This window comes from Odocoileus virginianus, chromosome 3 (assembly GCF_023699985.2).
Source record: "Odocoileus virginianus isolate 20LAN1187 ecotype Illinois chromosome 3, Ovbor_1.2, whole genome shotgun sequence".
In the NCBI taxonomy this organism is placed as follows: Eukaryota; Metazoa; Chordata; class Mammalia; order Artiodactyla; family Cervidae; genus Odocoileus; species Odocoileus virginianus.
The window spans coordinates 49,046,937-49,072,422 of record NC_069676.1 but is presented as its reverse complement, the minus strand read 5'-3'; the positions used below and the strand labels follow the sequence as shown (position 1 = coordinate 49,072,422).

Here is a 25,486-nt window from a genome sequence, read left to right as displayed (position 1 = left end):
TTTACTTCCACTCACGGGTCATCCCATTGTATTATCTGGAGATGCACACAAGTTATTACTTTTCCCAACAGAACATTAAGTGTTGTGATAATGAAAGTACATCTTTTTCTATTGACAATGTTTTAAAGAAAGGGGGGCATTTCCTGTTAATTAAGTACATATCATGAACTAGATGGTCTATATTATATGTTATCACTAGTCTTCACCACAGTCTTTCGGATTACATATTACAATTCTTATTTTGCTGAACCTGAAAGCAATTAAACAATGTTAAAGATCACACAGGAGTTACTTCATTAAACAACTGCTGTTTCTCTATCACACTATGTCTTAGAATACCAATATTAGGTAATATTCAGAGCACATAAATTTGTTCATTCATTCACTCAGTAAGTATTTAATGAAGCTGATTTAGCTTATACTGGAACCATAATGGAGATCACTGATACTTGAGATACAGTTTAAGGGTCATCACTAATCATTGCACTAGCTCTTAATGGTTTGTCCCTAAATGAGGTTATGTGAATAGAAATAAACATAATTGGACCATACTAGTTTAGCTTTCCAAATAATTTCTATTGCATGTTACATCTTTCATTGAATCAATGGACACATGAAACTGGCCACCTGATAAACATCTTAATAGCTTTTACAAAACAATAGAAGTTATGCTTCCCTCTGTTTTCCCTGATATTTAGAAAGGTCTATGTACTAAATTCCATTTGGGGGGCTTCCTGGTGGTCCAGTTGCTGGGACTATGTGCACTCAATGCAGGGGGCCCAGGTTCGAATCCTGGTCAGGGAACTAGATCCCACATGAAGCAATTAAGAGTTCCTATGCCACAACACCACCAAAAGATCCTGCATGCTGCAACTAAAGATCCCACATGCTGCAAAGAAAACTGAAGGTTCTGTGTGCCACAAAAAGACCTGGTACAGCCAAATAAATAAGTAAATAAATACTTTTAAAAATTATTTTAAAAAATTCCATCTGGAACTTAATGTCAATACAAACTGCTATTTTCAATAAGCGCAAAAACTTCATTAAAAAAATTTGACAGGTAGACCCATTTTATATTTCCTTTTATTGTCTTGGTTAAGAACCATAAAGTGACATGTAAATTTCAGTAGCAGCAACTGTCTCATTTTAGGGCAGTTTGATTATCTTTCATTCCCCAAATGGTTTTCAATCTCTTTTAAAAGTCTAGGTTTTAATTAACTATTGTATTTTTGAAAAGAGAAAGGCAACAAGTCAGGAGAAAATAATTAGGATGCTATAATTTCCTACTCCTTTATAAGAACTCACCAAAAGAAACCAGGCTTCTCATAGGTTCCAGCAATGCTTTCCCAAGAATAATATATTATAGCATTTGATATCTGTTTGACATTCTACAATAAGCATAAGGATATAAGGAAACAGAATTTGTACATTTTCAAGAAAATTTTCCATGTATCTGAGAATTATGGGAAATTTTACACATGACGAGAGAATTACTATAAATTTATGACGATATCAAAAATGTACTCAAAACACAATTTGTCAACTCTGAATATTTCACAGAAATATCATTAAGATCATCCATGTAGATAAAAAGGGTAAAAGAAATATCTAACCTGGGAACACATACAAACTTGTAGTCCTGAAATTTATAATAGGGATTAAAAAAATAATCTCTTCAGTTTTTCCTCATACAATACTTAACACTGTGTATATTTCAGTGAGAAAGTTTTAAATGCATATAAATAAACTCATGATATTTGGGATTTTGTGAATAATTTGAAACCATAAAATGACTTAGGATACTGAGAAAGTATAATGTATACATCTCTAATGACCAGAAAGAATCACTGCGCTTTAAAAGAAACTAAATGAAATTTATGAAATTGTTAAACAACTTTGTGTGTAGTTAGAAGTCGCTCTGTTTATAAAACTTTACATAAAATATCATTTATAGACTTTTCATTGAATGAGATTTATCCCCTCTAGAAGAATCTGTGTTATTAACAGATAAATTGCCATCGGATGTTCAACATAAAACTGTTGCATGGCCGATGAAAAGTTAAAACAGCAATGAAAACCAGGAAGAGTTGGTAACTCATAAGAATTGGTACAATTGGTAAATTAAATTAGAAAAATTATATAGAGCATTAAAAAGTACTTTATAAATTAGATATAAATTTTAATATATAAATATACAAATATATTTTTAAAATTATAAATAAGGTGTGAGGGAAGGCGTGAGGGAAGGCCTGAAGGCAGACCGCCGGGTTGTCATCGGTGTCCTCAATGTTCATATAAATTTCTTGGGGTCTGTTGAGTAGATTCCGAATAAATATTAATCACCCATAATAAGAGGTTATCTTGCTCAAAGCTAAGAGAATACTTGATATGCACTCACCTGAATTAATGCACGATTATCTTTAGAAAACACGGAATCGCCTGAGAGCAAGAGAGGCTCGCTTTTCCCACAGCTCTCCTGACTGATGAGAGTGTCCGCATAGTTCGGCTGCGGGAAGATCACGTGACTCCCCCGAGAGTCCGCGGTGAGTGAGACCTCGTGCGAATAGGTCTGCAGGAAAGCCCGCACCCCGTCCACGCCCACAAACTGAGACGCCGGCACGCCAGTTAACCCGCTGCCCGAAGCCTGGAGCAGACGCGACGTGTGCCAATGCCGCAGTCTGAGCGCCAGTAGCACAATGACAAAGGCGAGGAAGACGCAAGAGACCGCGGCCACCGCCACCACCAGGTAGAGTGTGAGGCCTGAGTCGTCGGAGCTGGCTGGAGACTCTAGGCTGCCTAGATCAGCCAGGACATCTGGGATACTGTCAGCCACAGCCACCGTGACCGTGACGGTAGCAGAGAGAGGGGGCTGCCCCTGATCCTGGACCGCCACCACCAGGCTCTGCTTGATCGCGTCTCTCTCCAGCAGCGCCCGCGCTGTGCGCACCTCGCCCGTGTGCAGCCCCACCGAGAAGAGTCCTGGCTCGCTGGCCTTGAGCAGGCGGTAGGACAGCCAGGCGTTCTGTCCTGAGTCTCTATCCACTGCCACCACCTTGGTGACCAGGTAGCCGGGCTCTGCGGAGCGGGGTGCTAGCTCCACGCCTGTGGAGCCATCGGTAGGTACGACGGGGAAGAGGATTTCTGGCGAGTTGTCGTTCTGGTCCAGCACGAACAGGCTCAGAGAAACGTTGCTGCTGAGTGGAAGGTCCCCGCTATCACGTGCCATCACTTGTAGCTCTAAGTCTCGGAATTGTTCATAGTCGAAGGAGCGGAGAGCATACAAGACACCAGTGTCTGAGTTTATGGAGACGTAGGAGGACAGGGGAGCTCCCTGGAGGGTGTCCTCCACCAAGGAGTAAGTGACCTGGGCATTCTCTCCATAGTCGGGATCATAGGCGGTCACAGAGATGATGGAAGCTCCTCTGGGGTTGTTTTCTAGGATATATGCCGAGTAGGAGGCTTGAGAGAAGGCAGGCGCATTGTCGTTGATGTCTGCCACGTTCAGGGTGATGTCAGTTTCCGTAGACAGGGGCGGACTTCCTCGGTCAGTGGCCATCACGGTGATGTTGTAGCTAGGAACCAGTTCTCGGTCTAGGAGTGTGTCTGTCATTAAACTATAATAATTTCCATAAGACTTTTCTAATTTAAAGGGCAGATTCCTTTGGACGAAACAGGTTACTCGTCCATTTTCCCCAGAATCTTGATCATTTACATTTAAAAGGGCAATTAACGTCCCTCTGGGAGAGTTTTCCGGAATGGAGCTGGAGAGAGAGGTGACTACTACTTCAGGGGCGTTGTCATTCACGTCCAAAACTGTGATCAGGACTTTGGCTCTTGCAGAATATCCTGCGTTATCCGTTGCTTGCACTTCCATCTCGTAGAATCCTGATTCCTCGTAGTTCAACTCCCCTATTGTTGAAATTGTCCCTAAATTACAATCTAGCTCGAAAAGTTGGGCCGCTTTGTTGTCCACATACCGGAAGGAATACATCACTTCCGCATTGGATCCTTCATCAGGGTCGGTGGCGTTTACCAGAAGCAGTTTAGTGCCCACGGCCACATTCTCCGGAACGCTCACACGGTACTCGGATTGAGCAAACGCTGGTGCGTTGTCGTTCGCATCAAGGACCATCACACGGATGCACGCAGTGCTAGTGCGGACTGGATCGCCCCCGTCGGAGGCCGTGAGAACCATGTGGTGAACGGCCTTTTCCTCGCGGTCCAGGGCGCGCTCCAGCACCAATTCCGGGTACTTATTACCATCGGCTCCGCTTTGCACGTCAAGGGAGAAGTGAGTATCACTGCTGAGATCGTAGCTCTGGAGTGAATTCTTCCCTATATCCGGATCCCAAGCGTGGGGAAGGGGGAACCTCATCCCTTTAGCTGCGTTTTCACTCATTTTTATTTCTAATTCACCTTCCTGGAAATATGGGGCGTTATCATTAATGTCCCTCACTTCTACCACTACACCGTATATTTTCACTTGATCCTCCATCAGAATCTCCAGAGTTAGTTGACACTTGACGGCCCCCATACAGAGCTCCTCCCGGTCTATCCTGCCCGCGGTGACCAAGCTGCCGCTCCGCGGATTCAGGGCGAAAAGTTGTGTCCTACCTCTGGAGACGATGCGGACTCCGCGCTCCTCCAGTTCCTGAGGCTCCAACCCCAGATCCTTGGCGATGTTCCCCACCCTAGAGCCTTTCTCCAGCTCCTCGGGAACTGAATAATAGATTTGTGTGCCTCCAGTTTCCCACAGAACCCCCAGGAGAACTCCCAGCAAGACTAGCTTTTTGCAGTCCCCGTGCATTCGCGCAGGAATCATTGTCACTTTCCTTGAGTACTACTTCCAGTTCTTCCCTTGATCAGCGAAGTCCGGATCAGCTCACTCGTCCTTAAAGCCCACACTTTGGGGACCCGAGCTCCTCTGCTCAGTTTCCTCAGAGTCCGAGAGATGGTTAATTTTTCTCTGTGCTTGTGCTTCACGCGCGTGCACGGCTGGCAGGAGCGCTCTGCTCTTCTCTCGCGGTTGGTGAACAGCGGCGCTCAGAGTCCTAACCAATTACTGCACAGTCTTAAAGTCCGGGAAACCATTTTGGTTTCTAGACCTTAAATAGCTCCACCTACTGTTCTTTAAACAGGGATGAAAGTGGACCCAACTAAAACTACTGTATTCATCTTATTTGGAATTTCAGTGAACTTTTTATTCCCCTAAACTTCTCATAAACAGCCACCTTCCTGAGATTATTTTCTGTACCTGTATGTATATTCTGATTTTGCCGATGAGCTTTTACATGAAGTTTCTATACACAATAAATTTAACCAGGTAATTTTAGTACACCAGCTTTGGTATCACCCCCAACACACATACATACCTATTATGGGAATCTCCTAAGGCGGTTCATGTTTTTAGAAATTATATAACAATAATTTAAAAATTCTCACTCAACTAAAATCTGGGGCAAAAATTTTCGGTAGATTCTTAAATTTGCCTAAATGGAAGAACTACTTTAACAGGTTGTTGACATTTAGCATTTAAAAATCAGATTTTTACAATAATATGGCAACCTAAAAATAAGAAATGTGATTGCACACATTATCAGAATCACACTTGACAGGAAATCAAGTGAAGAAGACACACATTTATAGAACAAAGTAGAAGCATTCCAGAGACACTGGTTCAAGATGGCAGAGTAGAAAGACATGTGCTCACCTACTCCTTCAAGAGCACCAAAAATCACAACGAATTGCTAAGCAACCATGGATAGAAAGATGCAGAACCCACCAAAAAAGATACCCCACATCCAAAGTCAAAGGAGAAGCTGCAATGAGATGGTAGGAGGGGCACAATCATAATAAAATTAAAAAAGAAAGCATTCCAACTAGCATTTGCTGGGGATATGGGTAGGACTCTACTAATATATTTCAAAAGTATGTTTAGGATCAGTATCCTGTGAAAAACCACAATGGAAAAGAATTTGAAAAAGAATATGTATATATGAATGACTGCAGTACATAAGAAACTAACACAACACTGAAAATCAACCATACTTCAGTTAAAAAAGAGAATGTGTAGGAAAATTAGAAACCAAAATATTATAAACTCACCTTTTTCTGGGAAATGCCAAATTCCAGTTACTGACACTTACTGGTAATATATTTGGAAGCCGACCAAAATATAGGAAAAAAAAATCTCACTATTGTGCTTTCACATATGTAAATATTTATATTGTGAGGATAAGCATATTTGGCAGGTATACCGTAAATAACATCTTTAACACTGCATTGAAATCAACAGATAGCTCTGAGAAAAGGACATAAAATTTATCTGTTCAGTGGTACTCAAAGAATCCCTAGCAAATGTACCTAAATATTAGGTAGTCATTATTATGTCCTTAATTTTAAAGTTTGTATTCATTTCCCTTACACTTTGTAGTTAAAAGAGTAAAGAAAAGCCTTATATGCTAAGATATTGATGTTCTAAAAAAGAGAAATACCCACAGGAAAAAAAATTATGCTTCCATTAAAAATATGTGAATGGCAGCAGCATTATACTATCCACATCTCACAGTAAGAGAGATTTTGTGTGGGGATAATAGAATAGAAAACTCAGATAAATTGTCAAAATATTTTAAATACTTGAAGGTTAATAATAAGAGTTGCTGACCTACCCAGAAAGAAACAGAAAAAACAGAGTGGGCAAACAAAAATGAAGTGATAGTGGATATAATCTGTTTAAGATTTTTTTTGTTAAATATTGGTTTAAAAACAATCCAAACCCATCTGCAGACGAAAGGCATTCATTAAACTCACTTGAATAGAAGCAACAGAGTTAAAGCTTAACTTGTTATTCTCCTCAGTGACACTTACTACCAAAGAAGCTTCATTAGAAAGATCTTGTGGGGACACCACTTCTGGCGTCAAGGTGAGAAAGTCGAACCTTGGTTTCTGAGAATCCGCAATGCACAGATTGTAGGAATAAGGCAAAGTCCCCTCACTGTAGTTGGGGAGAACCCCAGGTCCAGTCTTAGAACAGAGATCAGATTGAAAACAGCCCCAGGTGGCCAGGCTAGAGGAGCGTTGAAAGCGCAGGACGACTGCCAGAATCACTGCCAGGAGGAAGAGCACCGAGATCAAGGCCAAGGCCACCACCAGGTAAAACTGCAGCTCAGCCTGGGGGTCAGAGGGCGCGGGCCGGTCACTGAGGTCCGGCAGCGCCTCCTGCAGGCTGTCGGCGAAAACCAGGAGCAGCGTGGCGGTGGCCGAGAGGGGCGGCTGTCCCCCATCGCGCACAGCGACCAGCAGGCGCTGGCGGGCCGCGTCCCTGTCGCCCAAGGCCCGCGCCGTGCGCACCTCGCCCGTGCGCAGCCCCACGCTGAACAGTCCGGGCTCGCTGGCCTGCAGCACGTGGTAGGACAGCCAGGCGTTGTGTCCAGAGTCTGCGTCCACCGCCACCACCTTAGTGACCAGGTAGCCGGGCTGCGCGGCGCGGGGCACCGTGTCGAAGAGCGCCGAGCCGTCGGGTCCCAGCGCCGGGTACAGCACCCTGGGCGCGTTGTCGTTGCGGTCGCCCACCAGCACGCGCAGGCTCACGTTGGAGCTGAGCGCGGGCGAGCCGCGGTCGCGGGCCTGCAGCGTCAGCTCGAAGGCGCGCAGCTGCTCGTAGTCGAAGGCTCGCTGCGCGAACACCACGCCGCTCTGCGGGTTCACAGACACGTAGGACGACAGCGCGCGCGGCTCCAGGTCGCTGGCCACGATGGAGTAGGAGACGTGGCCGTTTGGTCCCAGGTCTGGGTCGCGAGCGCTGACTTGGGCGATGGAGGCGCCTGGTGGATTGTTCTCTGCCACGTGGACCACATAGGAGGCCTGGTGGAAAACTGGAGCGTTGTCGTTGACATCGGTGATTCGTAGAGTGACGCTTCTGCTGAAGGAGAGGGGCGGCTTGCCCCCGTCTGTGGCTGCGATGGTGACATTGTACTCCGGGGTCTGCTCCCGGTCCAGGGCCCCATCTGTCACAAGCTTGTAGTAATTACTGGCGGAAGATTCAATTCGAAAAGGAACTTTTCCTTTTATGAGACATGTGACCTCCCCATTTTCTCCCAAATCTTTATCATGTGTTTTGAACAGAGCAATCACGGTTCCGGGTTTGGCATCCTCGGTTATGGAACTAGAGACAGAAGTGAATACCACCTCTGGGGCATTGTCGTTCTCATCTAAAATGTCCAGTATAACTTTACACTCACTGGTCATCCCTCCACCGTCCTTGGCTTCTATGCTTATGGTATAACTGCTACTAATTTCAAAGTCTATAGGACCATTGGATTTAATTTCTCCACTTTGATGATCCAGCACAAATATGTTTCCAATACCTCGCAGTGTTTTGAAGGAGTAGGTGATCTCTGCATTGATGCCCTCATCCTGGTCAGTGGCCTTCACCTTTAGAACAAAAGTGCCTGGGGGTGAGTTCTCACGCAGGCTAACTTTGTACACATCCTCACTGAACACTGGGGGGTTATCATTGGCATCAGTGACCTCGACCCTGATTTGAGTGGTGCCAGTTTGGAGGGGATCACCCCCATCCACTGCTGTCAAGACCAGAAGGTGGGAACTCTGTTGCTCCCTGTCCAGGGGCTTTTCCAGCACTAATTCTGGGACATTCTTGCCTTCAGTCTTATCCTCAAACATCAGAGAGAAATGCTCACTATAGCTCAGTTGGTAACTCTGGAGAGAGTTAGGCCCTACATCTGCATCAATAGCTGATTCCAGACCAAACCGAGTTCCTGGAATTGCTAACTCGTTGATTTGTAAAACGATGTTATCTTGGGGGAAATGAGGTGGATTGTCATTTATATCTTCTATTATCACGTTTATGTGAAAAACATTTAGAGGATTCTCTGCTACAATTTCCAAGGGTACAACACACAAAGGGTTTTGGGGACAGAGTGACTCCCGATCTATTCTGTCACTCACAAGCAAGTTCCCATTCTCCGTGTTTACAGAAAAGTATAGTTTCTCAGAACTAACTCTGAGGTTGCGGGTCAATAAATCCTGTACATGCAGCCCCAGGTCCTCGGCCAGATTCCCCACCACGGAGCCTCTGGTCATTTCTTCTGGAATAGAATAGTGGATCTGTTCCGAAAGCGCTCCGCAGAACAAAGGCAGCAAGAAAGGAAAGAGTACTTGCCGCCGCCGGGTACTGCTTCTCTGCTTCACCCTATTTCCCATTCTTCTCTGCGATGCTGCAGCCTCCGACGTGAAGAGATGGTTTGCAAACTGCGTTTAAAATATTCACACCGATCACATAGAAAACTCAACGCTCCCAGTTTGAAGACAACCCAATTGGTATTCCGGAATCAGATTTGCAGAGTAGCGAGCCTGAGAACGGGCTACTCTTCCTTCGGACTTGCTTCTGTGACTGCGCAAGAAATCACTCGGGTAGACGCGGAAAGCTAGTTCTTGCAGCGCATTGGCCAACAGCGGCGCTCGGAGTCTATTTAGCAAACTGCAGTCCGAAGCCTTGTAAATAATGGGATTCAGTATTCCAGCAGCTATGTTGAACTAATGTATGGTGAATGAGGCAGTTTAGGAGTTTTGGATGGGTCTATTTTCCAGTGTTTATTACCAAAGAGGGTGCCGTAGAGATGAGAGCCTATAGAAGAGCCATTAATCCAATAATGAGGAAAGTTTGTCTTTTTCTCATTAGAGGAAATGCACAAATTGGAAGAACAAAGGCAGTCTTCCTCCAGACTTAGAACAAAGACCACGTGGAAAAACAGCCCCACCAAGTGGTTTGGGGAAAATTTGACACCTGTGAAATGATACCCAGTATATCTTCAATCTGATATACATATGAGTTTCCTCCTTTCATCAGAGAAGGAGAGATCAGAGCTGTATAGGGCATTACTCAGGGTAAGAATAGCCAATACCATAAAGTCTTCCTTGTTACTTATCAAAGAGATTTATGAAAAGAATTATGAAGTGTTTTACACTTTCATCATAAAGATAATATAAAAGTGTACCCTAGTAGGCTACTATAGGAATTTAATGACATGAAATGTGAGGGTTTTATTTTTATTCTTTTATTTAATTGTACCTTATGTTGCATCTCAACAGAACTTTATCTACCTCTAATCAAAATAACCTTCTTAATCTCAAGTGTCAAAACCAGCCTTTCCATTTTGTTCTCTAAGATCTTGGTTGCCAACTCCTAACTAGTTTAGATTATGTTTTTTAAAACTACGGAACAACCTCCCTCTCCCAGCAAAAGCCTCATATTCTTTTTATTCAACTAGTTTCCATTCAAGTAAAATGCCTTAAATCTTTTTCCTCAGTTTGGAATCTCATAGCATAAATTCTATCCTGATGATGCTCAAAACACTCAACATTTTTCTTGACTTCAAGACAAATTTAGGCATCTGTTGCAGGACTTCCCTTTCCTTACAGCTGGAATTCTTTTGCTCAAACATTAGATACTCAATTTATAGTTAATTATAGTAAGGTCAGTTCTGAAATGAGAAGGGATATCATAAAAGGAAAGGTGAATATGCAAGTAATCTGGGCCAAATATCTAGAAGTGCTGTGAGAGTACTGAGCTGAATTGTTGACTATGGAGATGATTCCTGAGATCAATACCCTAGAAAAGTTTCCTTTCCTCCGTTAACTTTCCTAGACATTGCTTCAGATAACACATTATTAGGTAACCATTAGGTTCAATAACAAGGTGGTTCTGAATGTAAGAACTGATTATGAAAAAAAGTGAAAGTATTAATCATTCAGTTGTGTCTGGCTCTTTGTGTCCCCATGGACTGTAGCTTGCCAGGGTCCTCTGTCCATGGAATTCTCCAGGCAAGAATACTGGAGTGGGTAGCCATTCCATTCTCCAGAGGATCTTGCCCACTCAGGGATCAAACCCAGGTCTCTTTCATTGCAGGCAAATTCTTTACCGTCTGAGCCATCATGGAAGCCCCAAGGACTGAGTGTACTAGTATTTAATATAAAAATGAGTTTATATGAAACTAACACAATGTGGTAAATCAACTATACTTCAGTTTTAAAAATGAGCTTACACACATAGAGAATAGACTTGTCATTGCCAAGGGGGAGAAGGGGTGGAGGAGGGAAGGATTAGGAGTTTGGGATTAGCAGATGAAAACTATTATAAGGATGGATGGATAAACAACAAGGCCTACTGTATAGCACAAGGAACTATATTCAACATCCTGTGATAAACCATAATGAGAAAAAAGCATATGTATATAGTGAAAGTGAAAGTCGCTCAGTTGTGTCTGACTCTTTGAGACCCCATGTAGTATAGTCCATGGAATTCTCTAGGCCAGAATACTGGAGTAGGTAGCCTTTCCCTTCTCCAGGGGATCTTCCCAACCCAGGGGTTGAATCCAGGTCTTCCGCATTGCAGGTGGATTCTTTACCAGCTGAGCCACAAGGGAAGTCCAAGAATACTGGAGTAGGTAACCTATCCCTTCTCCAGAGGATCTTCCTGACCCAGGAATCTAACTGGGGTCTTCTGCATTGCAGGTGGATTCTTTATCAACTGAACTATGAGGGAAGCCCATATGTGTGTGTGTGTGTGTGTGTGTGTATTCTATAGAATGGAATCAATTTTTCTATGCAGCACAAATTAACATTGTAAATCAACCATACTTCAATAAAATGCTTTAAAGTGAGTTTGCAAAGGAAATAAAGATGAGTCCAAGGCTCCTAAGCATACTGAAAACAAACAAAAATCTCCAGAGGAATGCCAGCTAAATCAATCTCACGAAGTCTAAATACCCACTCCATCTCTTATATTCACAAAATATTCCATATGAATAAATTTTTAAAATGTAAACATGTTTAGCAGATTTGAAAATAACTTTTTGAGAAGCACTGGATCAAAATTAGGAGATCCAGGAGAATCTCCTGTAGGAGAATTGACTACATTAGAAAAATTCTTCAACAATACACAGACACTAAAGTTCAAGTAAAAGAATAAAAGGAAATAATACCAGTTCTACAATTCACCTACTTCTTCAGAACAATCTAATGATTTCACTGTATAAATAGAAAAGATGTCTAAAACTTAGGGGGGAAAATATGTTCTACATTTTCTCTCCCAAGAGAGCCTCATATTTAAAAGGGAGTCAGTATGTCTTATTTTAATGAGGCAAAGAAATGAGATAAGGTTGAAATAATCAACAGAAGCTAAACATATTGCTAGTCGCCAAAAGTCAAAAGAGAATTTTGTGCTCAGGAAAAAAAGCTGATGTGTGTAAAAGCGTATACGTGTGAGTATGTGTGTATATGTATTATAGATGAAGAAAAAGAGCTACAGTAAGTATGCTGTTGAATCAACATGAATATTAGAAGTAAAACAAATAATTGTAGAATATAATTATAAATCTGTGGAGGCAATATAAGCTGAAATGAAATAAATAAAAATGTTTATGAATCATTAACTTGAGCACAACCAGTTTACATTGATAGCCAAATACTGATGATAGAAAAATATTACTAAAATTCAACTTAAAACCAAGCAAGCCATGATAACACAACTGGACCTCTGAAATTAAAACAAAGAAACAACAGAATCTGCCAGGACCAAAAGAAAGAAAAAAAAAAACTGTCACAAAACCTTTCTGGAAACTAATGATAACTTGATGAAAGGTAAAGTACAGAATTTCACATGCTTTTGCTTTATACAAGAACATATGCTCCCTCCCAAACAGTTTATACAATAGGCTGGGGGGGGGGGGGAGGCATTTTAAAAGACCTATGCACAGACATCAACAATTGGAAGGCAGGAAATAAATCTCACCTGATTACTAGTAGGATCACATTTGCCTAAACTTGTAGCTGAATCTTCAGTTATCAAAAGAGGCTCGCTTTTCCCACAGCTCTCCTGACTGATAAGCGTGTCCGCATAGTTCGGCTGCGGGAAGATCACGTGACTCCCCCGAGAGTCCGCGGTGAGCGAGACCTCGTGCGAATAGGTCTGCAGGAAAGCCCGCACCCCGTCCACGCCCACAAACTGAGACGCCGGCACGCCAGCCAACCCGCTGCCCGAAGCCTGGAGCAGACTCGACGTATGCCAGCGCCTCAGCCTAAGCGCCAGTAGCACGATGACAAAGGCGAGGAAGACACAGGAGACCGCGGCCACCGCCACCACCAGGTAGAGTGTGAGGCCGGAGTCGTCGGAGCTGGCTGGAGATTCTAGGCTGCCTAGATCTGCCAGGACATCTGGGATACTGTCAGCCACAGCCACCGTGAGCGTGACGGTGGCCGAGAGAGGGGGCTGGCCGTGGTCCTGGACCGCCACCACTAGGCTCTGCTTGATCGCGTCTCTGTCCAGCAGCGCCCGCGCTATGCGCACCTCGCCCGTGTGCAGCCCCACCGAGAAGAGCCCTGGCTCGCTGGCCTTGAGCAGGCGGTAAGATAGCCAGGCGTTCTGTCCTGAGTCTCTGTCCACTGCCACCACCTTGGTGACCAGGTAGCCGGGCTCTGCGGAGCGGGGTGCCAGCTCCACACCCGTGGAGCCATCACTGGGGAGGGCAGGGTACAGGATTTCCGGTACATTGTCATTCTGGTCCAGCACGAATATGCTCAGTGATACGTTGCTGCTGAGTGGTGGGTTCCCACTGTCATGCGCTGTCACCCACAACTGCAGTTCATGGAACTGTTCATAGTCGAAGGAACACAGGGCATACAGGATGCCGGTGTCTGAGTTTATGGAGATGTAGGAGGATAGAGGTGCTCCCTGGAGAGTATCCTCTGCCAGAGAATAAGTGACCTGGGCATTCTCTTTGCTGTCCTGGTCAAGTGCAGTCACCGAGAAGAAGGAGGCCCCTCTGGGGTTGTTTTCCAGAATGTAGGCAGAATAAGAGGAATCCGTAAAAGTGGGTGGGTTATCATTGTCATCTGCTACATTCAGTAAAATGTGAGTTTCTGTAGACAAGGGTGGAATTCCCTGATCTGTCGCTGTCAGTGTTATATCATAGCTCTGAACCTGCTCCCTGTCCAATGCTCTGTTTGTTATTAACTTGTAATAATTTCCATAAATCTTTTCTAGTTTAAAAGGCAGATTATTTGGAATGAAACAGGAGACTTGACCATTTTTTCCGGAGTCTTGATCTTGTACATTTAGAAGAGCAATCACCGTACCCGGAGGAGAGTTTTCTAGCACTGAATTAGTAGAAGATGTGATAGTTATTTCTGGAGCATTATCATTCACATCCACAACTGTGACCAACATTTTAGCAGTGGTAGAGAGACCTCCACCATCTCGGGCTTGAATTTCCATCTCATAGAATCTATATTTCTCAAAATCCAAAGAACCCTGTATTAAGACATCTCCAGATAGAGAATTCAACTGGAATATTTTAGAAGCTTTGCTTTCCACATTTCGGAATGAATACACTACTTGCCCGTTGATTCCCTCATCTGGGTCAGTTGCATTCACCGTGAGCACCCGAGTTCCAGAGTTGAGGTTTTCAGGAACGCTCACTTCATATGTAGATTGCGTAAATTTGGGGATATGATCATTTACATCGAGGACCACCACGCGAACGGGAACAGTACCCTGGCGGATGGGATCTCCTCCATCTAAGGCTGTGAGGAGGAGGTGATGAGCAGCCTGTGTTTCCCGGTCCAGGCTCCCCTCCAGCACGAGCTCAGGATTCTTGGCCCCATCCGTTCTGCCTTGTACTTGCAAGGAAAAGTAACTGTTAGGATTGAGCTGGTAGCGCTGGAGGGAGTTCATTCCCACGTCTGGATCCCTAGCGTTAGGAAGAGGAAATCGCGATCCGAGAGTTGCGTGTTCACTGACTTTTATCTCTACTTCCTCCTCCTGGAAGCTAGGGGCGTTATCATTAATATCCATTATTTCCACCTCCACTCCGTAAATCTTCAGGGTATCTTCCACAAGTATCTCCATGTTTAAAAAACAGGAGGAAACCGCCTCACATAGCTCCTCCCGGTCTATCCTACCCGCGGTGATCAAGCTGCCACTTCGCGGATTTAGAGCGAAAAGCTGCGTCTTTCCTCCGGAGACGATGCGGACTCCGCGCTCCGCCAGTTCCCAGGGCTCTAGCCCCAGGTCCTTGGAAATATTGCCCACGAAGAAGCCTTTGTCTGTCTCTTCCGGCACCAAGTATCGGATTTGCCCGGCCCCCGACTCCCGCAGCGTCCCCAGGAAAATATACAGTAGGACCAGCCCGCTGCGATCCAGAAGCAGTTGCCGATTCGCCATGGCTGAGCCGATATTCCGCGGTTTCTTGAGCCTTTGATTCTGAATCAGTTTATGTGTCTACGAAGTCCCTGGCCGACTACATCCAAATATATATTAGAGAGCGAAGAGAAGTACTTTTAAGTTTTCAGCATCAGGATCTGTGAGTATCCACCTCACTCGCTTTATGAGGTAGAGGTAGAGGGAGGGAGGGACTCTGTAGCTTGCAGCTTCCCGTTCCCTAATTGGTGAACAGCGGCGCCTGGAGCCCAATCTTATTATTGCAACGAGAAAGAAAAACGCAACTATTTTTCCCGTTCGGAAGTTATTACACTTCCCTCTTTGAGAATCACAAGTATTTATAAAGCATAAAATTGCAGACAATAAAGTTATGTGATATGATGTTGAAGGTTTACCAAGAGCACTTATGAAAAGAATAATTATTAAAAAGGCTTGCTGATCTTAAAAAAAATTTCAGACTACTGGAACTGAAAACTTGCAGATTAGATTTGCTTCCTTTTGGTTTTTATTGACTGAAGCGAGCAGTATTTGTGGTTGTGTAACTAGCACGGTTCCAACAAAATCATCAGTTAGGATTATGACTATAATTCTTACCAATGTTTCTTTGTTGAGTAAAATAAAGATAAAACACTGGAGAGAATGTGGATCGCATTAGAGTTGTCATTTAAAATACCACAACATAAATCTGTAACTGTATTCCATATCCTTAATTAAAACGTATTCTAGGGACTTCCCTGGTGGTCCAGTGGTTGAGACTCCATGCTTCCAATGCAAAGAGGTGCAGCTTCAATCCCTGGTCAGGGAATTAATATCCCACATGCACCGCCAAAAAAAAAAAGGTATTCTATTTCATGAAAAATTTACCTGAGCCTTCTCTATATACTTTACCTTAAAATATATTTGAATAGTATAGGGTTTGCAGCATTGTAAACTTTAGTCTTAACAGTAATACCCATGGGTTTGAACTAGATTTATTTTAGGAACTTTATCAAGAGATGGAATTTAACATCTCAAAATAAGTGCTATATCAGAATATATTGGCATACTGGAATATAAAAAGTATTAAGTACTTACCTGTTTAAAAGTGTTCTTATCTGCTTCAACACTAGGAGTTAAAATGCTATCCAATAGCACTGAAGAGCTATCTTTGTTGAGAATATCTTGTGTGGCAGGACAGTGTTCAACAGATGTGAGAAAATTAAGTTCTGGATTAGTCTGATTTCCAGGCACACATAAATTATAGGCATAGGGCAATGTTCCCTCACTGTAGTTATGAGGAATCTCAGGACCAGACTTAGAACAAAGAATAGACCCAAAGAAGCTCCTGGCACTGGGGCTGGAAGAGCTTCGAAGGCGCACGGCGATGGCCAGAATCACCGCGAGGAGGAAGAGCACCGAGATCAAGGCCAAGGCCACCACCAGGTAAAACTGCAGCTCAGCCTGGGGGTCAGAGGGCGCGGGCCGGTCACTGAGGTCCGGCAGCGCCTCCTGCAGGCTGTCGGCGAAAACCAGGAGCAGCGTGGCGGTGGCCGAGAGGGGCGGCTGTCCCCCATCGCGCACAGCGACCAGCAGGCGCTGGCGGGCCGCGTCCCTGTCGCCCAAGGCCCGCGCCGTGCGCACCTCGCCCGTGCGCAGCCCCACGCTGAACAGTCCGGGCTCGCTGGCCTGCAGCACGTGGTAGGACAGCCAGGCGTTGTGTCCAGAGTCTGCGTCCACCGCCACCACCTTGGTGACCAGGTAGCCGGGCTGCGCGGCGCGGGGCACCGTGTCGAAGAGCGCCGAGCCGTCGGGTCCCAGCGCCGGGTACAGCACCCTGGGCGCGTTGTCGTTGCGGTCGCCCACCAGCACGCGCAGGCTCACGTTGGCACTGAGCGCGGGCGAGCCGTGGTCGCGGGCCTGTACCGTCAGCTCGAAGGCGCGCAGCTGCTCGTGGTCGAAGGCGCGCTGCGCGAACACCACGCCGCTCTGCGGGTTCACGGACACGTAGGACGACAGCGCGCGCGGCTCCAGGTCGCTGGCCACGATGGAGTAGGAGACGTGGCCGTTTGGTCCCAGGTCTGGGTCGCGAGCGCTGACTTGGGCGATGGAAGCGCCTGGTGGGTTGTTCTCTGCCACGTGGACCACATAGGAGACCTGGTGGAAAACCGGAGCGTTGTCGTTGACATCAGTGATGCGTAGGGTAATGGTAGTGCTGGAGGAGAGGGGTGGCTTGCCCCGGTCAATGGCTGTGATAGTGACGTTATATTGCGGAGTCCGTTCTCTGTCCAGGGCCCCATCTGTTACTAGCTTGTAGTAATTATTAGAAGAAGAATGAATTTTAAACGGAATGTCTCTACTTAAATTACACGTGACGTCTCCATTTTCCTTGGAATCCTGGTCCCGTGTTTTGAAGAGAGCCACAACCATTCCTGGCGGGGAATCCTCTAAAATCTGATCTGAAAGAGAAGTGATGATTATTTCTGGGCTGTTGTCATTTTCGTCCAAAACCTCTATAATTACTTTACACCGTGTAGAGAGGGATCCTCTGTCCTTTGCTTCCACAACCATGGCGTATCTTCCGACATTTTCATAATCCAAGGGTTGATGAGTTATGATGTTTCCTGTAGCAGAATCCAGAGAGAACACGTGCCGGGCTGTATCAGCCACACCAAGGAATGAGTAGGTGATCTCTGCATTGACGCCTTCGTCTTGATCGGTAGCGCTCACCCTAAGCACGAAGGTGCCTGGGGGCACATCTTCCCGAAGGCTGACCTTGTACACATCTTGGCTGAACACAGGGGGATTATCGTTGGCATCCACCACCAGGACTTGGATCTGAGCTGTGCCGCTTTGCGGCGGATCCCCGCTGTCTAAGGCCGTCAGCACCAAATGGTGAACGCTCTGCGTTTCTCGGTCCAGGGCCTTCTTCAATACCAGTTCTGGATATCTGCCCCCGTCAGGATTGTCTTTCACCACTAAGGAGAAATACTCATTAGGACTTAGTTGGTATTTGCTCAGTGAATTCATACTAATATCGGGATCATTTGCAGGCTCAAGAATTGTTCCAGTCCCCGGGCTGACAGATTCACTAATTTCTAAGAATATTTCATCCTTATGGAATTGAGGAGCATGGTCATTAATATCTTCAACAACCACAATGATATGAAAAATATTTAAAGGATTTTCCACCACGGCTTCCAACTGCAATTCACATCTTCTCTCTTTGCATATCTGCTCACGGTCTATTCGGTCCTTCACAAGTAAGTCCCCGCTCTCCGCGTCTACGTTGAAGAGCAGCTTCTCCGCACTAACTCGCAGCTTTCGAGCCGACACATCCAGGACACTGAGCCCTAGATCCCTGGCGAGATTCCCTACCACGGAGCCCTTGGCCAGCTCCTCGGGAATCGAGTAGCGGATCTGCTCGCAGAGCGCGGGGTAGAACAAAGGCAGCAGGAAGAGAAACAGTACCTGCCTCCGGTCAGCCGGACGTGTCTGCGTGCAGCTCCCTCCCATTGCGCGCTCTAGTTCTTGCTGGGTCCCAGTCTTTCTAGTTGGAGAAAGTGCACATGGCACACTGGTAAATCATTTGGCCCAGGACAGGCGGAACCCCAGTCTAGGGGCTGGGAATCCTTGTGTGCTAGGGAGAATCTGCGCGTCCAGGAGCCCCAGTGTATAAGCGGGTTTCCTTCTCTCTGTGTTGGCTGCGCAGGAAATCCCTGCTTAGAGGCTGAGGAATCCCGGGCTTCAGAGCTTGCCCTGCACTGGCCGACAGCGGCGCCCAGAGGCTTCGTGTGGAACCGCAGCTTACGTTTTCTGCTTTATTTCAGAAAGTCTTTCTTTAAAGACAAGATGACCGCAGCTAAAATATTTGAAACATATTCCTCCGGTGATTCTGTTTTCTTCATGAAACTTTTTTTTCACATGGTCAAAACTATTATATACTGGGTTGACCAAAAGTTTGTAACATTTACGGAAAAACCTGAATGAACTTTTTGGCTAAACCAATATTTTATATGATAAAATTTTACATAGATTTTGAACAGGGTGAAATAGTTCTTTAAAAAGTCTAAAAGGCACAGAAGAATGCAGAATGCAAAATAGGTCTTCTATTCCATCACCTACTGCTATCCAGTTCTATCAAAAGACAATCACAGTAGATTCTTTTAAGAGTAATCTACAAAGGAAAGTACTAAAGATAAGCATAAAAATTATTTTTGGTCTTCAATCTAGGCTTAATCCATCCCACCATATTTAATAACTAGAATACAACCATTTTAGTATTCATTACAGTCATCTAAGGTGTCCTATATTTCTTTTAAATAATTATATTTCAACATATTTGCTAACAATAGCTACCATGCCAAAAGAGTAGGTTTTTTTTAAACCTGTGTTTTTTCAAAATAATTATTTGAAATATATGCAGAACAATTTTGATTCTCGTGGTCAGAAATGTAAAAGATTCAGTTATTTGGAAGTTAAAAAATAAAAGTTATTGTCTATAACTCCAAAGATAATAAGTTTGCTCTTTTCCACAGACATATCCTTGAACAAAAGTTGAATGACATGAGAAAAAAGTCATGGTCTCATAAACACTTTGAAACACATTAGGGCATGATTTGACTTTATGCTACCATATTAGTTTAGAAGAATATTAATAATAAATTAATTGAATAGTAAGAGATCAAACCAAATACATCACTATCATAACTTTAAATGGACTCATCAGTAATTCCACTGACCATCTGTTTAGAATTCTGTGTACTTCTCTGCTTGATTCATCTCTCATGCAGAAATGACTTTTTTTAAACTTTAAGTTTATTTTGACTGTAAATTTCAGAGTTTTCAGTTTCAGGTGGATCTTCCATTCTCTCTATAGTCACTGAAATGACTTTGGCATACATCTTTGCTCCTGTACTTGGGAACATGTACCAGTATATCTCCCCAAATTATATATATATAATATATATTTATTTATTTATAAACATATAAATATATATATATATATATATTTCAGTCTTAGAGATTGGAGAATTTAACAAAAAAGTGCAGAGAAAGCAGAACCTCAAGTCTGCTTAACATAATACCTTTTATCAGTTCTCTGGAGTCCCTATAGAACAAGGAAAGTAAAGTTAAAATGGTATATCTTCCACATGACAGTATGAAATTAGAATCACAGGCAAAATGGATGCTGCAGTGTTACCAGGTATGATTATACTTCAAAAATTTAAGCACATATTGTTATGAATTGTTAATGGAATCTTACTGAAAATGGGCAGGATTTCCAGTAAGGCTAATGCATTTGTTTCTGACATTTACCTATTCTTACCAGGCCTGACTTCATAACGAGAGGCAGGGTTGTCTAAGGATTTCAGCATATAGCCACCAGGAGAGCACACAAATTGACAAGACGCTTCTGTATGAAAGTCCGCTCTTAGGAACTGCCAGTGTTATGTGCAACAAAACTATAAAACACAAGACTCTGCGAAGCTGATCATAGCAGCCTATGACAAGAAACCTTCACTGGGATTAAGTGAATATTTACCAGAAAGTAAAAACATATCAGCCTTAATTACCATCAAGTAATTAATGGTTATTCTTAATTCTTAATTAATCCTTAATTCTATTCCTCAATGTTTTAGCAAGAAGCCAATGTCATTGAAATGGAGGGAAAAGTGAAAAAATTAGGATCCCACCATCATGCTGCAAACCTAACAGTAAAACTAATAATTCTTAAAAGTGAGAAAAGGAGCAAAAACAGAACTCACTGGCACCAAAGGGGTATCTTCTATAGGAAACTTCGAATCATCTAACAAAGACAGAGGATCTTTTTTCTCACAGCTCTCCTGGCTGATAAGTGTGTCCGCGTAGTTGGGTTGCGGAAAGATCACATGACTCCTCCGCGAGTCCGCGGTGAGAGAGACCTCGTGGGAATAGGTCTGCAGGAAAGTCCGTACCCCGTCCACGCCCACAAAGTGCGAGGCTGGTACGCCCAATCCGCCTCCGGAAGCCTGGGGCAGACGCGACGTGTGCCAGCCTCTCAGCTTGAGCGCCACCAGTACAATGACAAAGGCGAGGAAGACGCAGGAGACCGCGGCCACCGCCACCACCAGATACAGGGTGAGGTCTGAAGCATCAGAGGCCGGCGGGACCTCCAAGCTGCCCAGATCAGCAAGGACATCTGGGATGCTGTCGGCCACAGCCACCGTGAGCGTGACGGTGGCCGAGAGAGGGGGCTGCCCATGGTCCTGGACCACCACTACCAGGCTCTGCTTGAGCGCGTCTCTGTCCAGCAGGGCCCGCGCTGTGCGCACCTCGCCCGTGTGCAGCCCCACCGCGAAAAGCCCTGGCTCGCTGGCCTTGAGCAGGCGGTAGGACAGCCAGGCGTTCTGTCCCGAGTCTCTGTCCACTGCCACCACCTTGGTCACCAGATATCCTGGCTCTGCAGAGCGAGGTGCCAGTTCCACGCCTGTGGAGCCATCGGTAGGGAGGGCAGGATACAGGATTTGTGGCGCATTGTCATTCTGGTCCAGCACGAATATGCTCAGTGACACGTTGCTGCTGAGTGGTGGGTCCCCACTGTCAGTGGCTGTCACTTGCATCTTCAGATTACGGAACTGCTCATAGTCGAAGGATCCCAGTGCATATAGGACTCCTGTGTCAGAATTGATGGAGATATAGGAGGATAGTGGTGCCCCCTGGATAGTGTCTTCAGCCAGGGAGTAAATAACCTGGGCATTTTCTTTGCTGTCTGGGTCCAGTGCAGTCACTGAGAAGATGGAGGCACCTTTGGGGTTGTTCTCTGGGATATAGGTAAAGTAGGAGATGTGAGAGAAGGTAGGTGGGTTGTCGTTGATATCTGCCACTTGCAGGGTGAAGTGAGTTTCTGTTGATAGGGGTGGACTTCCTCCATCTGTGGCTCTTAATGTGATATTGTAAGAGGATACCTGTTCCCTGTCAAGAACCGTGTGTGTCACCAATCTATAATAACTATCAATCGATTTTTCTAACTTAAATGGTAGATTCCCCAGTATGGAACAGGTGACCTGTCCATTCTGCCCAGAATCCAGATCATGCACATTTAAAAGAGCTACAACAGTCCCCAGAGGTGAATCTTCCATCAGGGGACTAAACAGAGATGTGATGGTTACCTCTGGACTGTTGTCATTTACATCTTCTATTGTAATCAATACTTTAGCAGTTGCAAGATATGCCCCTCCATCTTCAGCTTGTATTTCTATTTCATAGAAACCTGTCTCTTCGTAATCTAGATTTTCTGATAGCTTTATTTCCCCAGTATTTTTGTTTAGTTGGAATTTCAACAATTGTGTGTCAGGTAATTTTCGGAATGAATATGTCACTTCTCCGTTGGCACCTTCATCCCTGTCGGTGGCGGTGACTGTCAACAGCCGTGAGCCCACAGGCAAGTTCTCCGGAACATTCACTCGGTATTCAGGCAAACTGAAGACTGGTGCATTGTCATTTGTATCGAAAACCGTCACACTGATGAGGACAGTGCCAGATCGGAGAGGGTCTCCCCCGTCGACGGCAGTGAGAACCAAACGGTGCATTGCCTCTTCCTCGCGATCCAGGGCGTGCTCCAGCACCAGCTCTGGGGACTTAACGCCATTGACACGGCTTTGAACTGCTAGAGAGAAGTGCTTATTGGAGCTGAGCTGGTAGCTCTGTAGGGAGTTCACGCCCACATCTGGATCAACAGCTTCCGGGAGAGGAAAACGCATTCCTGGAGCGACGTTTTCATTAATTTTTACATCTAGATTTTCTGCTTGAAATTTTGGTGCATTATCATTGATATCAGTTACTTCTATTTCTACTCCGAAAAGTTTCACCCTATCTTCCACAAGAATGTTAAAACTCACCAGACACCGCGCGCTCTGAGCGCAGAGCTCCTCCCGGTCTATCCTGCCCGCGGTGACCAAGCTGCCGCTTCGCGGGTTCAGAGCAAAGAGCTGCGTCCTACCTCTGGAGACGATGCGGACTCCTCGCTCCGCTAGCTCCCGGGGCTCCAGTCCCAAGTCTTTGGAGATGTTGCCCACAAAAGAACCTCTCTCTAACTCCTCGGGAACCGAGTAGCGGATCTGCCGAGCTTCGGTCTCCCACGACATACAGAGGAGAAGGCAGAGCTGGACCAGCGCGATGAGGTAGAAGCGATTCCTTTGAGCGGCCATTGTTGTCTGGTGACGAGATTCTCGCTATGTCCTCACTGGGCACGCTGTGTTTTGGCTGATTCCTTTTTCTTACTCGGGCTGCAGAAGTCTCTGCGGCCTGCGCACCTTAAATTCTGAAGTGAGTTTCGCTGCAGCCCTGGAGCTGGTTTGCAGTAACTGTGGAGCTTTGTGTAGCTGGAGCCCTGAGAATCCGGATTGACCGCTGGCTGCGGTTCTCTCGTAGTAGGTAAACAGCGGCGCTCAGAGTCCTCAGAAGTTACTGCACCCACTTATGTATGCAATAGAAAACAAAGGGGACTATATTTTTTGTTGCATATTTTATTTTACATTTCTTCTTTGGTTTCTCAACTGATATCTGTAGTTTTCTTGTTGTTGTTTAGTCCCTAAGTCGTGTCCGACTCTTTTGCGACCCCATGGGCTGTAGCCCGCCAGGTTCCTCTGTCCATGGGATTTCCCAGGCAAGAATACTGGAGGTGGATTGCTATTACTCGGTGGAATAAAGTGGAATGAAAGTACTACAGAGCATTAAATAATGGTCAATTAAATTTATATTTGCAACACTTATTTTTCCAATAGAAATATATCCACTTTCAAAGGTAAGTAATGCTTGTTTTCTTTCCTATGAGCTTCTAGCTATATTCAGAAAAGCCTTACAATTTTATTTGAAATTCTGATTTAAATGATCCAACAGTGTTTAGTAGACATTCATATAGATTATTATGAGATAATCCCTTTTAATTCACTTAAAATTTTTAAATTTTAGATTGGTTAACTAATTATATTTGTTTAGCATTAAGATTCTGTAAAAGGCTTTCAAATTTTTCTAAAATAGTTTTATTGTGGCTCAATGAATTTTTTTGGAAAAATGTATTTTTATTATAGGTTATGAAGTTGAACCAAATGAGTTGAGCTGGTAATCACAAACTAAAAGGAACACGTCTCTATTGCAATGGGAAGAGAATACATACAAGTGTTATAAAACAATTTTTAAAACAGAGTTAGAAATAGTGATGTGGGTTTTTAAAGAAATAAGCATATCAAACGACCTGTTTTCATCAGGGTGTTGGTGGCAATATAAATAATCTCTTTGCCCCCCGCCCCCATTTAACTCTTTAAAGATTTTTTTAAATTTATTTTTTTAATTTTTAAATTTTTTTCCATTTATTTTTATTATTCTTTAAAGATTTTATCTTTTGTCTTCAAAGATAATCAAGAGTCAGAGATTGAGCACAGAGCACAATGACATTTCATTTGCTTTCTGAGAAATTCCTTATCTTCAATGTAGAAAAAAGATTTGGAAAGAGTATAATTTGAGTACCAAGAAAAGTATATACAAAAGAAAAAACCAGAAGGACCAAAAGTTGAAGAGAGAAATTCCTCTAGGGTAGTTAGTATTAAGGTTTGGGGCCCACAGCAACACTTGGCAGTAGAATGAAAGTTTTGACTCCTCTGCCAGGAAAACTGCATACATCTGTAACTTTGCATGCAATTTCAGGGATTCATGGATCTGCTCACTATGTCCCCTCAAATGCTTACAGTTTAATTTATATTTTTTCATAATCTAATTTTATTTTATTTTTGGCTGCACCATGTGGGATCTTAGTTCCCTGACCAAGGGTCAAAATCCCACTTCCTGTATTGGAAGCACAGAGTCTTAACCACTGGACTGCCAGGGAAGTCCCAACAGTTTTTAAAAAATGTTAAAATAAATGAAGATACCAGAATACACATACAGGATTATCTGCAACACATGTTTCTTTGATATGAGCATCTGCTTTGATATTTAAGGATACCTGAATATTATTAAACTTCAAACTATTTATTTATTTGGTAAGAAGCCAAGACCACAGCCTGTTTTGCTAACTTAAGCTTGAAAAGATATCTCCAATTTAGTGACATCCTTTCTGAATTACAGGGCAACTTATGAACAAAATGAGTCTTGAAAATGCAGTCAGTAAAAACTGATAAGACAAGACAGTGATTAGTTATGGATTTTCTAAATATGATTCTAGATGTAAAAGTGAAATAGTATGCCCAAAATATGAAAAAAAAATAGAATATTACAGAAGAAAAAAAAGAAAGA

At 44.1% G+C, this 25,486-nt stretch overlaps 1 protein-coding gene across 18 annotated transcripts in view; it reads right to left on the bottom strand.

Annotated features, from left to right (window-relative positions):
• LOC110143238 (protocadherin gamma-C4) overlaps positions 1 to 25,486 on the bottom strand; it is a 180,480-nt gene that overhangs the window by 80,731 nt on the left and 74,263 nt on the right. Inside the window, exons 1-2 of one of the 18 annotated variants that reach the window (XM_070465527.1) lie at positions 2,399 to 6,861; positions 1,066 to 2,310 (exon numbers count right to left, since the gene is read on the bottom strand). The exons of 12 other annotated variants lie outside the window; for them this stretch is intronic. In XM_070465527.1, the coding sequence (XP_070321628.1) occupies positions 2,284 to 2,310; positions 2,399 to 4,822 (2,451 nt within the window). In that variant the 5' untranslated portion in view covers positions 4,823 to 6,861 and the 3' untranslated portion in view covers positions 1,066 to 2,283. 5 more of the 18 variants (XM_070465515.1, XM_070465519.1, XM_070465508.1 and 2 more) reach the window with 5 other exon arrangements.